Genomic DNA, 16,151 nt, shown 5'->3' with positions numbered 1-16,151 from the left:
TCTAAATGCAGGGTGTGGTGGAGGATCCAGCTGGTCGAAGAAGGTCCCAGCGCGGTGGCACAGTGGCAGGGAGTTGACAGGTGGGGAGGAAGGTGTCGAAGGAGGAGCAGCAGTAGCAGCAGCGGCAACTGTGCCTGGTGGCAGGAGAGACAGTCCTTGGCAGAGTCTTGTCCCTCTTCTTTGCTACCAGAAGTTGCCTTTTCCCTAAGTTTTAATGTTTTATTTGTATGTGTTTATTCATTGAACCCCCTCTCCCTCCTAAGTTTACTCCTTTCCCCTTCCAGCAGGTCAAAAAGCAAAATGATACAGTATAAAAAAAACAATTATTTTGTATATATATGTATGTATGTATATTTATAGATAAATATACACACATATATACATGTATATATAAAAAAAGGGGGCAAAAGAAAAGGAAAAGGTGGTGGGGAGAAAAAGAAGGTTAAGAAAATCCTGTGATGAAGCTCCCCAATATTGTCTTGGTTCAACGCTTAGTTTTGAGTTGCTCCTGGCTGGTTTCTGATGAGAATGCGCTCTGGATTCATGAAACACTGTGCTCCCGCTACACCCGTCTCCTTCCCCGCACCCTCCCCCTCTGGGCTGAGTTCACCTGCGTGGACAGAAGTTGCCAAAGGTAAAGGTTTCACTTCAACAATTTGCAACCTCCTTTCAGCCCAGACTCTGCAATCCCATAACTGAGCAGATCTCTCTTGTGGAGCACCAAAAAAGAAAAAGAGGTGGGTGGGGGGAGGAAAAAAGGCGTGCACTGGGGAGGTGTTTGGGGAGAAGTGGGGAGAAACCCACTTCCTGAAGGGAGAGGGGAGGCTGGGAACCTCAAACAGGACTGGTCCTTGGACAGTCTACATCGGTTGCCTTCCATCAACAAGTGTCCGCAGAGCACAGAAGGTGAAGCCGTGGCTGACATGTTAACTTTTCGGGATAATTCCTGGTAGCAGAGCGGAAACAAGTGGTGTCGTCAGAAACACAGAGAGAGCATGAACAGAACAAGAAACAAAACAAAAGGAAACAAAAAATAATAGTAATAATAAAAAACCCAAAAAATCAGGAAGGAGAAAAAAAGCAAAACATTCAAAAAAAGGGAGGAAAAAAAACCAATCGAAAAAAACACAACCCAAGATCTGGTGAACTGGGTTTGTCATCTGTGCTACCTTTTCTTTTCTTTCTTTTCATTTCATTCTTTCATTCATTTGTTTTTGTGTTTGTTTCTGAGATATATATTATATATCATATATAAATATATATATGTATATATATACAGTCATTCCTTCATACAAAATTTGTCTATAGACAGTTTTGTACTGTTGTGGCAAGGTATATACATCCTTCTAGTTTAGAGGCTAGCTTGCTAAGGAATATTCTTTCATTCTTTCTTGCTTTTTTGTTTTTGTTTTTTTTTCTAAGTTATTTAATTTTTTATGTGTTTATTTAAGGTTGGTCTTGTAGGCCGACTGATGAGACCATCTTTGCCTTGTCTTTGCCAGCAGGGTACTTATTGTCTCCTCTAGACCCATAGTCATTAGAACCGGAATCGCTCCGCTTGCTGTTTGCGCTATGCTTGGTTGGCGTGCCGGGGGGATGGCTCACCTGCCCGTTCTTCTCGTCTGAAAAAAGTTGTTTAATTACGTCAAAGAAGTTACTCAATGGGCTGCCTGGGTACACAAAACAGAGGAGACAAAAAAAGAAAGAAAGAAAGAAAGAAAAAAAAAAACGAGAGGGAAAGAGAGAGAAAAAGAGGAGAGAGAGAGAGAACAAACAAACAAATGAACAATGGGGTTTTTAACGAGAAGAACATGATGAGGAGATCCAGAGCCACGTGCGTGGGGGTGTGTGGGGGATGAAGACAATGAGCAGGAAGAGGAAGAGTGTTTAGGATAGGACACCTGCAGAAATAAAGAGGCTGGGAGCATAAAGCACCTAGGGGTGAGGTCCTAGTTTTCTCCTGAGTGGGGGAGCATTGCTGTCCCACCTAGCAGGAGGACACAGTACCGTGTGGCTGAAATAGTTCAGTCTATTACTTGGAGTCACTTGGCCACTCCACACTGAAACATCAGTGAATGTAATGCTGGATACAGGCAAATCCCATCTTATTGCTGCTGTTACAAACACGGGGCATTTGTATGTGGTTGCCAATTGATGCTTTGTTTTGCAGCCTTGCTAAGCTCTCTGGCTACACTGGGCATTAGGCTTTCTTTGCTTGCATTTTATTTCTTCCCGAGTATCTCCTTGCGCACCTTTCAGTCACTAAGCCTGAAGCACCTGAGTGCTCCAAGGGAAACGGCATTTGAAAAATGAACTACAGCTGACATGAGTATTGCCATCTGCATGTGTGGTTTGTGGCTTGTACTTGCAAGCTTCTCAGCACCATCAGATCCTTCTTACAAACAGGTACCTGGAAATGAAGATGCTGAATGCATTGTGGAAGCAGGCTGTCATGCATCTAACTATTTCTGGGACCTACCAGGGTCAAGAACTACTTCCTCATTGTCCTGAATTTGTGTTCTCTCTACAATGCAGCCTCCCTGACACTGGCATTCACTCCAGCGGAGTTAGGAGCCAGAGAGGGGTGTAGGATTGCGCGCTAGTAGAACAGGTATTTCATTAAGCCAGCCACTAGAGCAGGTTGCAGTATTAACATGGGTTGGGCACTGTGCACATGAATACAATTTTTCATGCCATTTGGACCTCCAGGCAGCAGGGTTGTATGCTATTAATCTAGTCCTCTGTCAGAGGATGTGTGGAAGGCCATACCTGAGGAAAGGCTCTGGGGTGCTACAGAGGGAGAGGGACTGGCTACTACTGGAAAGGTAGCCTTTTCGGGGCATTTCTAGTCCCTTTTAGTTTTCTTGGACTGGGGGATTAATCCTGATCAGACATAGGAATGGTCACACTAAATTCTCTGAACATAGATATTGAAGGTGTTTTTTATCTAACATACACCATGGAGGTGATGCCTGTTCATGATCATTAAAAGCCCATGATGCTTTTCTCAATATTGGGACTGTTGGCTCCATTGTTTTAACAAATTCAAATCATTTATGTCCCACTTAAGTAATTTCATTCTCCAGCTCCCAGAAGGAAACGGGCTCCCTTGTATCTGCCTTCCAATGAGGTGGTGTGCTGTGAAGAGTGGAACCTTTCGTCCCCGAGATGGGAACATTCAGTCGAGAGCAAAGGAGTTTCTTCATAGCAGAGATTGCCATTTATCCACAGTTGGTGGACACTGGCGGCTTGGTAATATTGTATTTCCCTTCACTTTCATTACAAACATAAGCAAACCAGTTACTACAGCAGGCAAGTACTTTCTGTGCATGGTAACTTGTCTGAAGAGCTTGTTGAGTGCTTTCTTATTCTCTAATGATAAATGCTAGACAGACATCAACTGCTCTTCTACAAAGAAAGAGGAAATACATAGTATTTGTGCCCTGCAAAACTGAATGTGTTATTCTTTTTTCCCTGCCCCGTGCTAACCAGGTAGCTGCTGCTTTCCTCTGCATGTTATCAGGCATTGAGAAATATGAAATGGTTGGCATATACAGTGAAAGATCTCAATCTTATTAATCTAATTCATTCCTTGTCTTCCTCTGTTGCTTTGTGGTTAACTTACTGCTGGCCCTGGTTCTGTCTGTGCATTCAGCTACACCGAGGCCACAAGGAAATGGCTGTTAGTTTCTGGAAGGGCATCATTCACCTTACTGACTGAAGCCTTAGTGATGGGCCCAAACAAACAGCCAGGCAAAGCACATATCTCAATTTCTGGCTTAGAAGAGAAGGGCTATCAAGCTCTCAGTTGTTTCGGGGTCAGACTTCCGTGAGCTCCACCTGCTTCCTTCCACATGCATGCAAATGCTTTGGAAGGGGGATATCTGTTCCACATCTATGACTTCTATTTCAGAGATTTCCCTAAGCCTCCCTAAAACTGTTTTAGGTTTGTGGGTGCATGCTCTGCTCTGACTCATTTCTATCTGCTCAGACTATTTCTACTTCTTTTAGGGGGATACTCTTTTTCAATGAAAAGAAAGAAAAAAAGAAAGCGAACACTCAGCCTTGAATGCAGGAATGTGGACAGATCTGGTTCTTATGTGGCTTTGGACCCCTCATCTTCATAAGCAAATGGAGTCAGCAGAGAGAATGAAAAAGAGCACTGAAAAAAATGCTGGAGAGGGAAAGACTGCTAGGTTGGGAGAAAAGGGGACGGGAATATCTCTAGTTATTCAGCTGAGCAGTTTATTCAACAAGCTTAGAGGGAAAGAAGAGGGCAGACTAAGCAGGGCTCTGCAGGAATCAGGGAAGTTTTTTGTTTTCACGTAGACAAGAACAGTAGACAAAGTACAACTTGCAAGAATGGAGCAATAAAACATTTTTTAAAATTATATTTATATATCTTGTATTTGCTGAGTCCTGATACAGGATTTTTAACCACCCTATTAAAATATGCAGCCCCTGTTTCATCCACCCTTTCTCCTCCCCATGCCCTACCAGCTTTCAAGTGCCTGGAGATTTATTGCAGCAAAAGTATTTAACAGTCTGCTTTTCTTTGCCTGTATCAGTGCTGGATTCCTTACAATCAGCATTTCCAGGTAAAATTTTAATGGGAGGTAAGAAATCCTTAGGGATGTTTAAAGAGAGCTACTGAAAAATAAAATAGGCCATTTCGCTAACCCTTTCCCTCCTTTGCCTTTTGTAGTATCTGGACTCATAATTATATACTAGGTAATAATGCTCTCCTGTCCTGCAGTCAAGAAAGAACTGATCCTACACCAAGCAATACAGACAATCACTGCACTGATGTTGTCTACCTGACAGCTTGTCAGCCCACTCTTGGGCTGGTCTAGACATTGGTCTTTGGATAGACAAAGAGTCCTCACATTTTTCTCTGGAGATATGTAAACATGGGTCAGCTATGCCAGAAGCATGAAAATGGTGAGTGGTGTTGCTCCTCTTAGTTCTCAGTTCCCTTTGGGCTTATACATCCAGTAAAACAAGACTTGAAAATGCAGGTGGTGATGGATTACAATAGCTTTTTCAGCAATCTTCCACTCCTAGCACTCAGTGCAAAAAGTGTCATAGGCTCTTACACCTGTAAGTCCACCTGGGGGCCTCAAAAAGGCTGCCTGTCTTATTTCAGAAAGGGAGGTGACATCCCATTTCCTCTGGACAAGGATGAAGGTTTGGCTCACTGATTCTTCAAAAGGTGTTTCATGCATCTGTAACTAAGGTCTTCTTTCCCCTTGAGAGCAAATGTTCATCAACACAGAGAAAAGAAGGCGTGAAGGGTAGCAAGGGTAAGAAACTGTGAGAAGGATCAGAGGCAGGAGGGGAGGTTCAAAGCATTAGTTTTACATCTATTAGGAGGAGATGGATATGTGCATTTTTGACCAAGGAGCTGTATGCTGCAAGATGGGGAAGGGGAAGGGGTTTGAAAACAAGCACTGAAGCTTATGAAAGGGTCATGTATTGAAGGGATGACAGAGAACTATAGATATGGAGAAGGCATGGGTTTGTGGCACCTGTGTGCAGCACCGTCACAGTGAAATATTACAGAAGTCAAAACTGTGAATGCATTTGAATACAACAGGCACTAAAAGGAAGAAACAGGGCTGGAGACAGACACAAAAATGTAAAAGGAAGCAGGGCAGGTGGCTTGTATCAGCCCTCACAGTATTTCATCTGCTGTTCTTAGGAAGTCAGTCTGACATTGACCTAGCCCCAGTGGTGTCACAGGTTTGAGAAGCAAAGTGGAAGCGGAGCACCCAGGTAAGAGAGGAAAGAGAAAATGAGGTGATTCACTCCAGGCACCAGAAGTGACACCAGGAAAGGATGCACCTTGCAAAGACTCTGCTCTGATCTTGCAAAAACTCTGCCCTGACCTTGCCAAGACCCTTGGAGTCCTCCACAGAAAACAACAGGAGGTGGTGAACAAGCAGCTTCAGGACAAGCCTGGAGGCTTCAGTCACTGATTAGAGCCTGCTGTTTTGTAACATTTTAAGACAGTCAGATAAGGACTTGGTCCTCTTTTCATTGAAGCAAATAGCAACATTCCTATTGACCTAATGGAAGCAAAGCCTGAGGAACTTCCTTCTGTGAAAGTCTATGTATTTTTAATGCAGTAATCCTTGTGGTGCTGAACACAAAGTTGCACAAAACAAATATGCCATCTGTGGGACTATCCTCTGTCTTTTCCTTTCTGTATAGCCTGAGAAGTTTTGGGTTTCTGCGTTTTTAGCTTAGGCTTTGGGAGAAAGTGAATGGAAAAAGATAGGTCTCCACTGGAAACAGACACCGTTTGTCAACCTGACTTCCCATATTCCTTCCCTTGTTGCTTTCACATCCTTTCTGTCTTATGCATGCCTCTGCTACTGAGGTTTTCTTCCCATACTCATGCCTTTCTCTTTATCCCTTGTCTTTTTCATCCCTAGCTTGCTCTGTGTTTCAATAGCAGCTGTGGTTTCAGTGATCATGTAACAAAAATCCAACTCCTTTCATGTAAAGCATTGAAACACTCTCTTGATGGGTTATAATCCATTCCTTTTCAAACCCATTTTGCTACCCTGACAGAGTTCTAGCCCTCTTTGTGAAGACTAAGCATTTTTTGCCTGTTTGCTGGGTTTCTGTTGGCAGAGTCCCTTCTGCCTTCGAAAACAGAAGACTTAAAATATAGAACCCACTCCAACAGTTTATGCAGTGAAAGGAATGACAGAAAGATAAAAGTGGCCTATTCCTCTTTGTTTAGCTGTAATATCATGTAGGGGTCTTCCTCCAGACTAAAGAACCCCTAGTCTAGGCATTGTACAAATACAAATCAGAGAGATGCCTCAACAAGCTCGCTGACTACTGAAGAAGGCTACAGAAAGATTTTTTTTGCTCCTTTAACGGTTGGAGGTATGAGGCTTCCCTCTAGACTGGAGAAGAGTGACAGGCCATTGCAATGTCTTGCTGGAGGACATCACACAGAACTTCCTCCTAGTCTATGAACCCATCCTAGGCTACTTGAAGTGAGATGAAGAAACTGCAGAAATCCCAAGACAGGTAATTGTCTAAAATTATAGGAAGTCAGGAAAGGATTTCAAGAGACATGGATGTGGTTTTTACTGGATTTATAAATTGTCACAACAGATTGAGCAGAACAAGTTTTCCCATTTATTTTTTCCCCAGTTAGTTATGTAATGGAACAGTTGTTTTGATTTTGTTTCAGTTTAGGACTAGAAAATGGAGACAGACAGTCCACAGCATAACTCCAGTTTCTTAGCAGGACACCTGAATTGCAACTGGGAAAGGTGACTTCCAAAGGTAACAACAGAGCTTATTTTCCAGAGTCCTTAGACTCTGCCAGTAAAAATGCCAACTGAAAACAGTGTTTGCAGAAACAAACTGCTGGTAGGAGCTACTCAGATTATCACACACTGTTAGCACAGGTGTCCATGCTACCAGCAGAAGGTGGGAACTTTCAGTTGCTACACACCCAGGCAGATCTGAACAACCAACCTGACATTTAAATGCTCTATAACCCATCCTTGTTCTAACTCCCCTAAAACATTCCGTCTCCTCTGCAGGAGGGTGGCCCAATATTTGTGGCTAGCCGGATGCATCCAGATGGCCATTCTGCCTCCATCTTGCACGTTTTTTCTCTCTCTTATACACACAGAGAGAAGCTGAGCTCCAGTTCAGCCTCTCCTGTCACAGACAATATAACTGAGACAGGTAGCTCTTGGGCAATGAGTTAGGGAATGGTGAACACAGGCAGCAAAGACCCAAATAGATGAGGCATATTTCCTTGCTGCTACCTTCTGCAGAGCTAAGGCATGCGTAATTAATCAGAAAACAAACGTGTCCATTACTGATGAATAGCTCTGGCCAATCTAGCACCATCACATAACATTCAAAAAAGGAGACATGATGACAGAGAGGAGGGAATCGTACATTTGTTTGGACAGCTGGTGGCACTGAAAGAGCAGACAAGGATAGCGGTGGGATGAAGAGATGCCAGATTCTGTTGTGGAATCATGCTGTTCTGGCAAATTGGCTGGTAGAGGACTCAGCCCAAGAATTCTGCCTGTCCTTTTACAGAGATCTGCCTGCACAAGTGTGTGCTGAGAGGGGAAGCTGATGACCCACACTCGTAAAGCCACAGCAGATGCTGATAGTATTGCCGCTACCCATTCTCTTAGTGACTTCTGCTGCTTCATTCAAATTTTTTGTCTATAAAAATGTCCAAAAGGTATTGGCACTTAATAATAACTCCTTTCGCGCCAGATGGATCTTCAAGTATGATCTTATGGGTTTTAAGTTCTGTGACCTGTTCCTAAGGAGAGAAATGAGCTGTGTATGCTGGTGAGATGTTGCCTCCTCATTTCCTCTGAATCAATCCCTTAAAAATATTATTTAATCTTCCGGGGAGCCTGTCTCAAATTTAGCTTAGTACAGAAAGCAAATATTCACATGGAGTATCCTGAAGCACTGCCTGCCATAAATAAAGTACTGTGATCTTAATTAAGAGAGTGATATCTATGTTTTCTGTATTAAATATTATTACAGAGAAAAAGACTTTGTATTGGACAGTAAAAATCCAGCCATAGCTGTCAAAACAGGACCTGACATGTACCAAATAGTTCAATACATCTGGCTTCATCTTTAGTGCCAAGTTGCCATTTTTGTTGCTACCTTCTTTTACGGTGCAAAAACATGAGTCATGAATTGGAAAAGAAACATCTCCCCAGCACAACACTAGAATGAAGAAGGATGACTACAGTGTGTGGGGAGTCAGCCATCCATTTGGACAGCAAAGGGTAACTAGTAGAAGGGGCACGGACAACTGGGAAACCTGGCTTGAACTCTTTGGAAAATCTGACTTACATTTCTTATCATGATCCACCTATTTTGAATGAATATGTGATCTTTCAGGTGGGTCTTCTTCCTTTTATCTCTCATTTGGGTCAATTTAGACAGAATAATCAGCCATGCTCAGAAAGACCAGTAGCCAGCACATTTTTCAGAAATGCTAGTAAAAAAATATTGTTCTGACTATGTCACAGTGTAATGGTGGTAAGAAGAGCCTTTCAGCTGGGAGGGCAGCATACTTTTTTTCTGCAGGTTTCAGCATCAGTGTTTCTGCCATCAATTATGACTTTATGAATGCAAATCACCAACCTCCTCTTCCATCAAATAGCTACTTTGTGAGAAGCAGGATTACTCTAATTAATGCCAATATGGATCAGGATCACTTCCAAGACCACCAAATCCAGATATTTGCTGCTGCTAGTAACACCAACAGTCTCTAATTAGCACTCACAAAGCTGCATGCTGCAACTGAAACCCAAATGTGATGTAACCAGTTTTAAACTACAAAATGTCTCCTCATTTCTCAAGTAGCTTGGGATGCTATTGACATGGGCTTGCGTCTGTATGAATCAAACTGTGATTGCAAGGAGCTATGAAGAGAAGCCTTTACTGTAGTGCAATTGCTCTGTGTACACAGAGGACGATTGGCCATGGGGGACAAGGTCAGATGGCTCTGAATAGGAAGCTATGTCAAGTCCTAAACACCTGAAGCAAGAGATTCAAGTGAGGTACATTGGAAAGATATGAAAGGTAAGTGGATTTGCTATGCTTCTGCTTTGATCAGATCATTTTGGTGACAGCCACTGGTACACACAAGGATCTGTGAAGCTTTTTATTTAACTCTGGTGCCAGGAATCACGGTTTCAAATTGCAAGAGGCAACACAGGATATTTAAGAATAAACATGAGGTCTTCTGGCCAGCCTGTTGTCCCAGGGTTATGGCCTAAGACTTTGCAGGAACGTATGTTTGTGCAGAACGCCAGCGTGATTTGACTGGAGCTGCACTAGTTATACATACTAATCTTTTCCTCCTCTTATCATACCCAGTTCCATGGAACTGCCACTGATGTAATCGAAGACTTTCCTGAGAGTCATGAGGGATGGAAAACAACAAGCAAAGATCACTTTGGAAATAAAATTCAGCCCCAGACAGCTACAGTGTGGAGACTGGAAAGTTTACAGGCTCCCTGTTGTTTCTCAGAAGGTAAGGTCAAGAATAGGCAGGCTTTTCAGAGCTTTCTGCCAGCAGCCAGCACGTTGGCGAAACATACTACGGACTCCAAAAAACTGGGGATGGCTGGGAAGGAAGGGGAGCTATCCAAGGCTATACACCAGCTTTACTACTGAGTCAACCACCCAAAGAAATTCTCAGCTCTCTATTAAAAGACTTAAAGTCATTAAAGTTTGTAAAGACAGACTCTTTTCTGAACAAGGACTACTGAAATGGCACCATGGGCTTCTGTATGGTGTATATCTATGGCTCCAGACCCAATGGACCTAATCTACAATGATACTTGCTTTCTAATTTACAGCTTTGTGGTTGAAGCTGGAGGGCTTTCCAGTTTATGTATTATCTTGATTTTTTTTTTTTTTTAATGTAAAGGCTCTGCAGAACCTATTAGAACCTCATTGTGAATTATACAACCTATTCTTCAGTAAGATAGACGTAAATACCAGATTAGATGGTAGTAAACAGCTCTCTCAATCCTGCCTCAAAAGAAACAGAATCTAGCTTGTTCTTTTACAGCTGTGTTGATTTTATAAGGCTTCACAGCAGCACATAAAGTGGCAAAGCTTATTTGTCACTAAACTGATTTGGCTCTGAATACACACAAGGAATAGATCAGCTAAGTCAGAAGGTATCACTCCTATAGGCAGTTTTCAGGTTACAGCTGCATTTTAAATGTAAAGGTTTTAATTTTTACAAGGTAAATTTAATCTTATGAACAGATATGAAAGACTTCATGGAAACCAGTTTAGTCTTTCTGACAACAGAAATGCCCATTCCCCTGCTGGAATGGGTGGAAACATGAAATAAAATATTCCACCCCAATGTGCATTTCAACTTTATTATAAGCCAAATTATTTTCTTCAATTGTGAAATATTAAGAGTTGGCAGCAGTTTTCTAGTGTGCACAGGTAGGGTTGATACAGCAGCTGTTACATCATTTGGCTATTGGTAGCTCCTATGACATACCTCTGCTGTTCAACATTAACTTGTTTTTCAGTGCCAATGGCTATATGCAAAATCATTTCTCAGATTGACAATCACTGCTAGCGGAAGATGAGATAACATTTAAAGGACTAAACAAATTTGCCTTGGTGTTAATTACAACATTCAATGGTTTACAGTGGGTGAAAAGATATTCCTCATTCCCTCCAGAGTTTTCACATGGCTGAGCCAGGCATAAAGCATCTGATTAGCTCTTCCTGCTCCAGTGTTAAGTCTTTTGCAAGAATGACCCCCTGTGCTCACTCTCAGAATATAGAACAATGATGAAGTAAAAAACCCCACATAGTATAGTTTTTCTTACACTATTTGTTGTTACTAGATGAACATTTTATCAACTTCACATGGGATTCCCTATCCTCAGAGTCATAGAGGACAGTTTGCTAATAATAGGCTAAATGCTGGCTAAATTCTGGCATCATTCTCTTTCACTCCCCTGTCTAAATTGTGGGTGAGCTCTCCTGCACACAAAATAGCTCTTCACTCATATAAGAGGGTGGAATTCAGCATGGTGCAGTCACCACTGCTTATGTTGTGAGCACACCAACAGGAATATGATTTAAAGGAAGCAGCTCCATTAAACCCCGATAACTCATCCATTCTCTTCTCTGGATAAATATGTGTTCTGTCTCTGCTGTAGCTGCCACAAAAAAGTCTCCTTGCTGGCCTTCACTGTGTCCTCTTTGTCCCTGGTTGGATTGATGCTGACACTGTGACAGCTGGAGGGCCTGCCTGAACTGGGAGTGAGCAGTAATGCTCTCTATCTAGAGGATGCAGAGTACTGGCTGGTTATCTGTATAGCTCAACTTGCAAGCAACCAGTAGCATCAGCATTTCAGTATTTTCGTATGATGTGAATGCCAGATCCAGGCAAAAAACAAAGGCTTGAGGGAGAAGAGGGATTTTCTGTCTGATGCCTTCAAGAAGAAGCTGGAGGTCTGCCTACAACTTAAATGAGTCTTCATGAGGAGATCAGAACTGGTATAACCCAGAAAACTCAAATAAGAAATCAAATAAGCTCCTTTCAGAGCAAAGGAAAAACTCCCACCAGCAAAGCTCCAGCTTAAGGGAAAGAGATCATCTGAAATACAGGAAACAGGCCAAATTCTGCCTCAGTCACACATGCATAAAGCTAATTATCTCCACCAGGACAACCTTCCTTTGTTGTTACAGACTCCACAACAACTCCAGAACAACTTTCCTCAGTTTACGAAGAGATGATGCAGGAGTCACAGGTCCAGCTGGAGAGCGGTACTAGCTCAGTGATCACTTCCCTTTCACAGGGATACCTAAATTCAACCTAGATACCAGAATGGAAATCTACAGACAACAGAGTTCTCTTGTACCAAACCTTTCTGTACAAGGTATAAATAATAAGACAAAAACCTCTCCTAGTATTTGGGTATTTCCACTATGGTATTTGGAGGAGTCAGTAGGGGCACAGGTAATGAAAGAAAGAATACAGTCCATGTGTGGATAGAGGGGAGGGAATGCAAGGGACAAGTTAACCAAAATTCATGGAATCCCAAGCAAGTTGGGCTGCAAGTTTTGCAGGAAACTCTTTTTTTTCCCCTCATTCCTAGCAAAATTCTGAATATCCAGTAGGTTCACTGCTCCTCCAGCTAGAGACACAACATCCTTCCCCAAGACCAGACTGGAACTATGACAATTTACACTTGCTAAGTATCTGACAGATAATATGCAATGTGTCTTATGGAAGATTTAAAAGGGTTTTACCCCAAGGAATTCTGGGGAAGAAGAGAGTGGATGCAAAATGGAATTAAATAACATAGCAATCCTGTCTCAATAAATAGCAGGAAACCAAGGGAGACAGCAGCTAGCAGGGTAGCATTCAGCTTCACTGCATAAAAGAGACTGAAGAATCATGAATCAAAGGCAGCAAGTAAACAAAAGAGAAAAAAAAACCAGGAAAGAAAAAGAAAAGCACTGGCCTGGGTTACAGTGAGGGAGGGAATCTCAAGTGCAACACCACACACTTGTGCTATGAAGGGGAAAGCTGTGGTGGAGCCTGTGCATCTGTGCATGGATGGGGAGGAACAGAATAAGGGGTATATGCTTGTGTCCACCAGGTAAGTGAAAGACATAGTGGGTTGTTACGGGATGGGTAGTCTTGAAAAGAGCATGGGATAGCAGGGATAGGGAAGGGGAACAGGTGGAGGGGACAGGACGGCGCATTATTATGTTGCTCAGCAGGGGCTGGGGAAGGAGAAAAGGCAGAAGGGAAGGAAGTTCTTACCACATTTGGAAAGTCTGCCAGTCATCAACTCCATACAGTTAGTGGTGTCTGGATCATAGAACGGAAAGAGGAGGGAGGGAGGGAAAAACATAAAAAAAGGTTTCCATACCTCTGTGCATAAAGTAGTAACTTAGCACATTATTACCTGAAGCAGGAAACATATACACATCTTGGTCTCTACACAACCCAGGCAAAATTCTGCCACCCACTGTACACCAGTGCAAACTTGGCCCTGTGACTGAGAGTGGATGCTGCTTCAGTCCCGCTGCTTCCACTCACCTCTTTGTTATAGCTATAGGTATTTATGAGATGTGGGAAATACCCTGCCACCACATTAGCAAACTAAAAGCCTTGAATACATTGTTTCACCTGGCCAGCTTTGCAAATTAGCCTGCAACAGCCAGGAAATGTCCAGCCAGCTGATCTATGTACATCAAAAACCTGTAGAGAGGGAGGAAATGCAGCACTGTGCTACTGGACATGGAATGAGAAGGCTACTTAGACAACTCAAAAACATCTTTTAGACTCCAAAGGATAATGTCCAAGTTCTCAGCATAACTCTGCCTCTCTCATTGACGTGTAGTCTCTTACTCCTCTTGATTTCAATGTCACTATTTGCAGGCAATAGAATTACTTCTGGGAAGGGTGGCAGAATCTGGCCCTAAGACGTAACTGTCCACTTTGTGTATAGCTCCCATTGCCACAGCCTCTGAGTGCTTCTTACTCAGGTGTGATAAGCAGAAGGAGCTCTACATGTCAGCTTCAAAGGAGAAAGGACCAGCCCAGCTGGACACTTCCATGTGGACCCTTCTGGCAAGCCAGATCTGCTGCTGTCAGCCAGGATTCCCTTGCATTTGGGATCTAAATCATCGTGTCCGTGAATGCTGGGCAATGTGGAGTACTCACTGCTGAGCAAGCAGCTAACAGTTAAAGCACTCAGTTCAGTCTCAGACCTCCTCTTGCCTGGCCTCTCAATGAACACTTGGGTATTCAAGAAATAGGTTTCTTGGAAACATGCACACATATGCTGAAATCCCTAACTGCTAGGAAGCTCTAACTACTCCCTGTCTGCTGAAAAGTCTGCAGGATAGAGGGAAGAATAATTTCTTGGCATTCCTTCCCTTAAATACTGAGAAAAGTAATTTCAAAAAAGGGGGAAGGGGTGCTGGATATGCTTGGGTAAGCTGAACCCATGCTAGAAGAGCATGTATATGTATGTTTTCTGATGCAGCCAGGCCTGTGCTGCACAGATCATCTGGGAAAGCATGGAGGAGAGAGGGCAGGTGCTTGGTCCAATAACATTGGCCAAAGGATCTAAGCAGCAGTTATATGCTCTCCATCCCCAAGGTTAGAGGTGGGCTGGCAGAGGTCAATGGGAGATGATACCCATGGAAGGTCTCTCAGAAAGGCACAAGATTGAAAGAAAGGGGAAAAAGGAAGGAGTTGAAGGAGAACAGAGGATTCAAGAACTGGAACAAGGTATCAGAGGTGTCAGAGAGGCCAGTAGTTTTGAAATTCTTTATCTACTCTGAGTGAAGGCAGATTAAGCTCCCAAAATACATTTCTCCCTGAAGATGCCTAACAGGTTTAAGAAGTGCCTACAGCTGCCTATTGAGCCAATGAACAGAAGTCACAGTCATGAGTTTGTATCCTTTTTTTTTGTTTAATAACTTGGAGAAGTTTGTTGTCTCATGCCTTTTAGTGGTTTCGGTCCAGCCCTTTCTGAATCAACTACACCTTGTTGTAAAGCAGTGTAATACAGACTTATACTGGTAGAGCTCAGAGCATTCACGCAATCATTAGCAGAACTTAAGCTTTGAAAAAGCACATAAGAGCAAGGAAAGTCTCAAATATGACTGAAAGATTGTTTCCGACTCCCACCTCCAAGACCTGGAGTTTTCCCCTCAAGTGTATCCAGACTGACTGGCCACACAGTAACTAGCAGTCTGGAAACAAAAAAGGTAGTATTTGGATAATGTCAGAGTAGGTAAACATTGTGGCTGGTTTACTAAGATTCTCCTAAAATTGGTATTTCTGTTTCCTTGTTATCTTTAACAAATTAAAAATAATCATGTCTCCTTAAGTCAGTACTTTGGAATACTGTCTTTTTTCTAAGTCACCTGCAGTCAGCATGGCTCTCTTTAGTATTTCATTTAAAGCTAATTGTGTAACCAACAGGTCTACATACATTAATCGTGTGATTAGAATACAAACTGACAACAGGAAAAAAGGATTGTAACACAGGTTTTTTGACAGCATAACATCTTGGGCTCGGTGCCCCATTTTGTTCCTAAAAACCTAAATCTGCAGGTTATAGAAATGGTTTTGATGGATAGGGAAAAACACAACCCCTTTTTTGAAATAGAAGAGCATGGAAAAATACCAAAGGAACACTAATAAAACGTCTAATTTGTCTTTCTCAAAACTTTTACAGACAACTATAATTTGCATTCTCTATATTGCCATGGCCAGTCCCAGGAACTGCACATGAATTTATTTTTAATGTCTTTCCAAGACACGATCAGGTTGTTTTTCCCCCATTCCAAAGGCATAGCAAACATGAGCACACCAGAAACAGTAGCTCATACTGCATCGCTTGAAAGACTAACAGAGTTAATATGCTTTCAGCTTCTCTGTTATAATTACTTTAATACTTCTTTCATTTCCTTCATATTGTAACATCTGCTTTAGTAAATACTCTATATGATAAAATATTTCATCATTTTAAAGTAGAATTTTCATTCTAATTAGAAAGCCTTAGATTCTTGGCAGTCAGCTTCTGCTCATGGATAATAATCCATAATCGAGT

At 42.4% G+C, this 16,151-nt stretch overlaps 1 protein-coding gene across 14 annotated transcripts in view; it reads right to left on the bottom strand.

The window, feature by feature from the left end:
- Window positions 1-710: 710 nt before the first annotated feature.
- Window positions 711-16,151, bottom strand: part of BRSK2 (BR serine/threonine kinase 2) — a 324,688-nt gene continuing 309,247 nt past the window's right edge. For 6 of the 14 annotated variants that reach the window (XM_052811057.1, XM_052811058.1, XM_052811061.1 and 3 more), the window contains 2 exons: window positions 13,343-13,390; window positions 711-1,670 (listed from right to left, as the gene is read on the bottom strand). In XM_052811057.1, the coding sequence (XP_052667017.1) occupies window positions 1,447-1,670; window positions 13,343-13,390 (272 nt within the window). In that variant the 3' untranslated portion in view covers window positions 711-1,446. The remainder of the gene's footprint in view (window positions 1,671-13,342; window positions 13,391-16,151) is intronic. The other 8 variants (XM_052811063.1, XM_052811059.1, XM_052811069.1 and 5 more) reach the window with 5 other exon arrangements.

Source organism: Harpia harpyja, chromosome 16 (genome assembly GCF_026419915.1).
Source record: "Harpia harpyja isolate bHarHar1 chromosome 16, bHarHar1 primary haplotype, whole genome shotgun sequence".
NCBI lineage: Eukaryota > Metazoa > Chordata > Aves > Accipitriformes > Accipitridae > Harpia > Harpia harpyja.
Note: the sequence above shows the minus strand (reverse complement) of the source record. Positions and strands in the feature narration are given on the sequence as shown.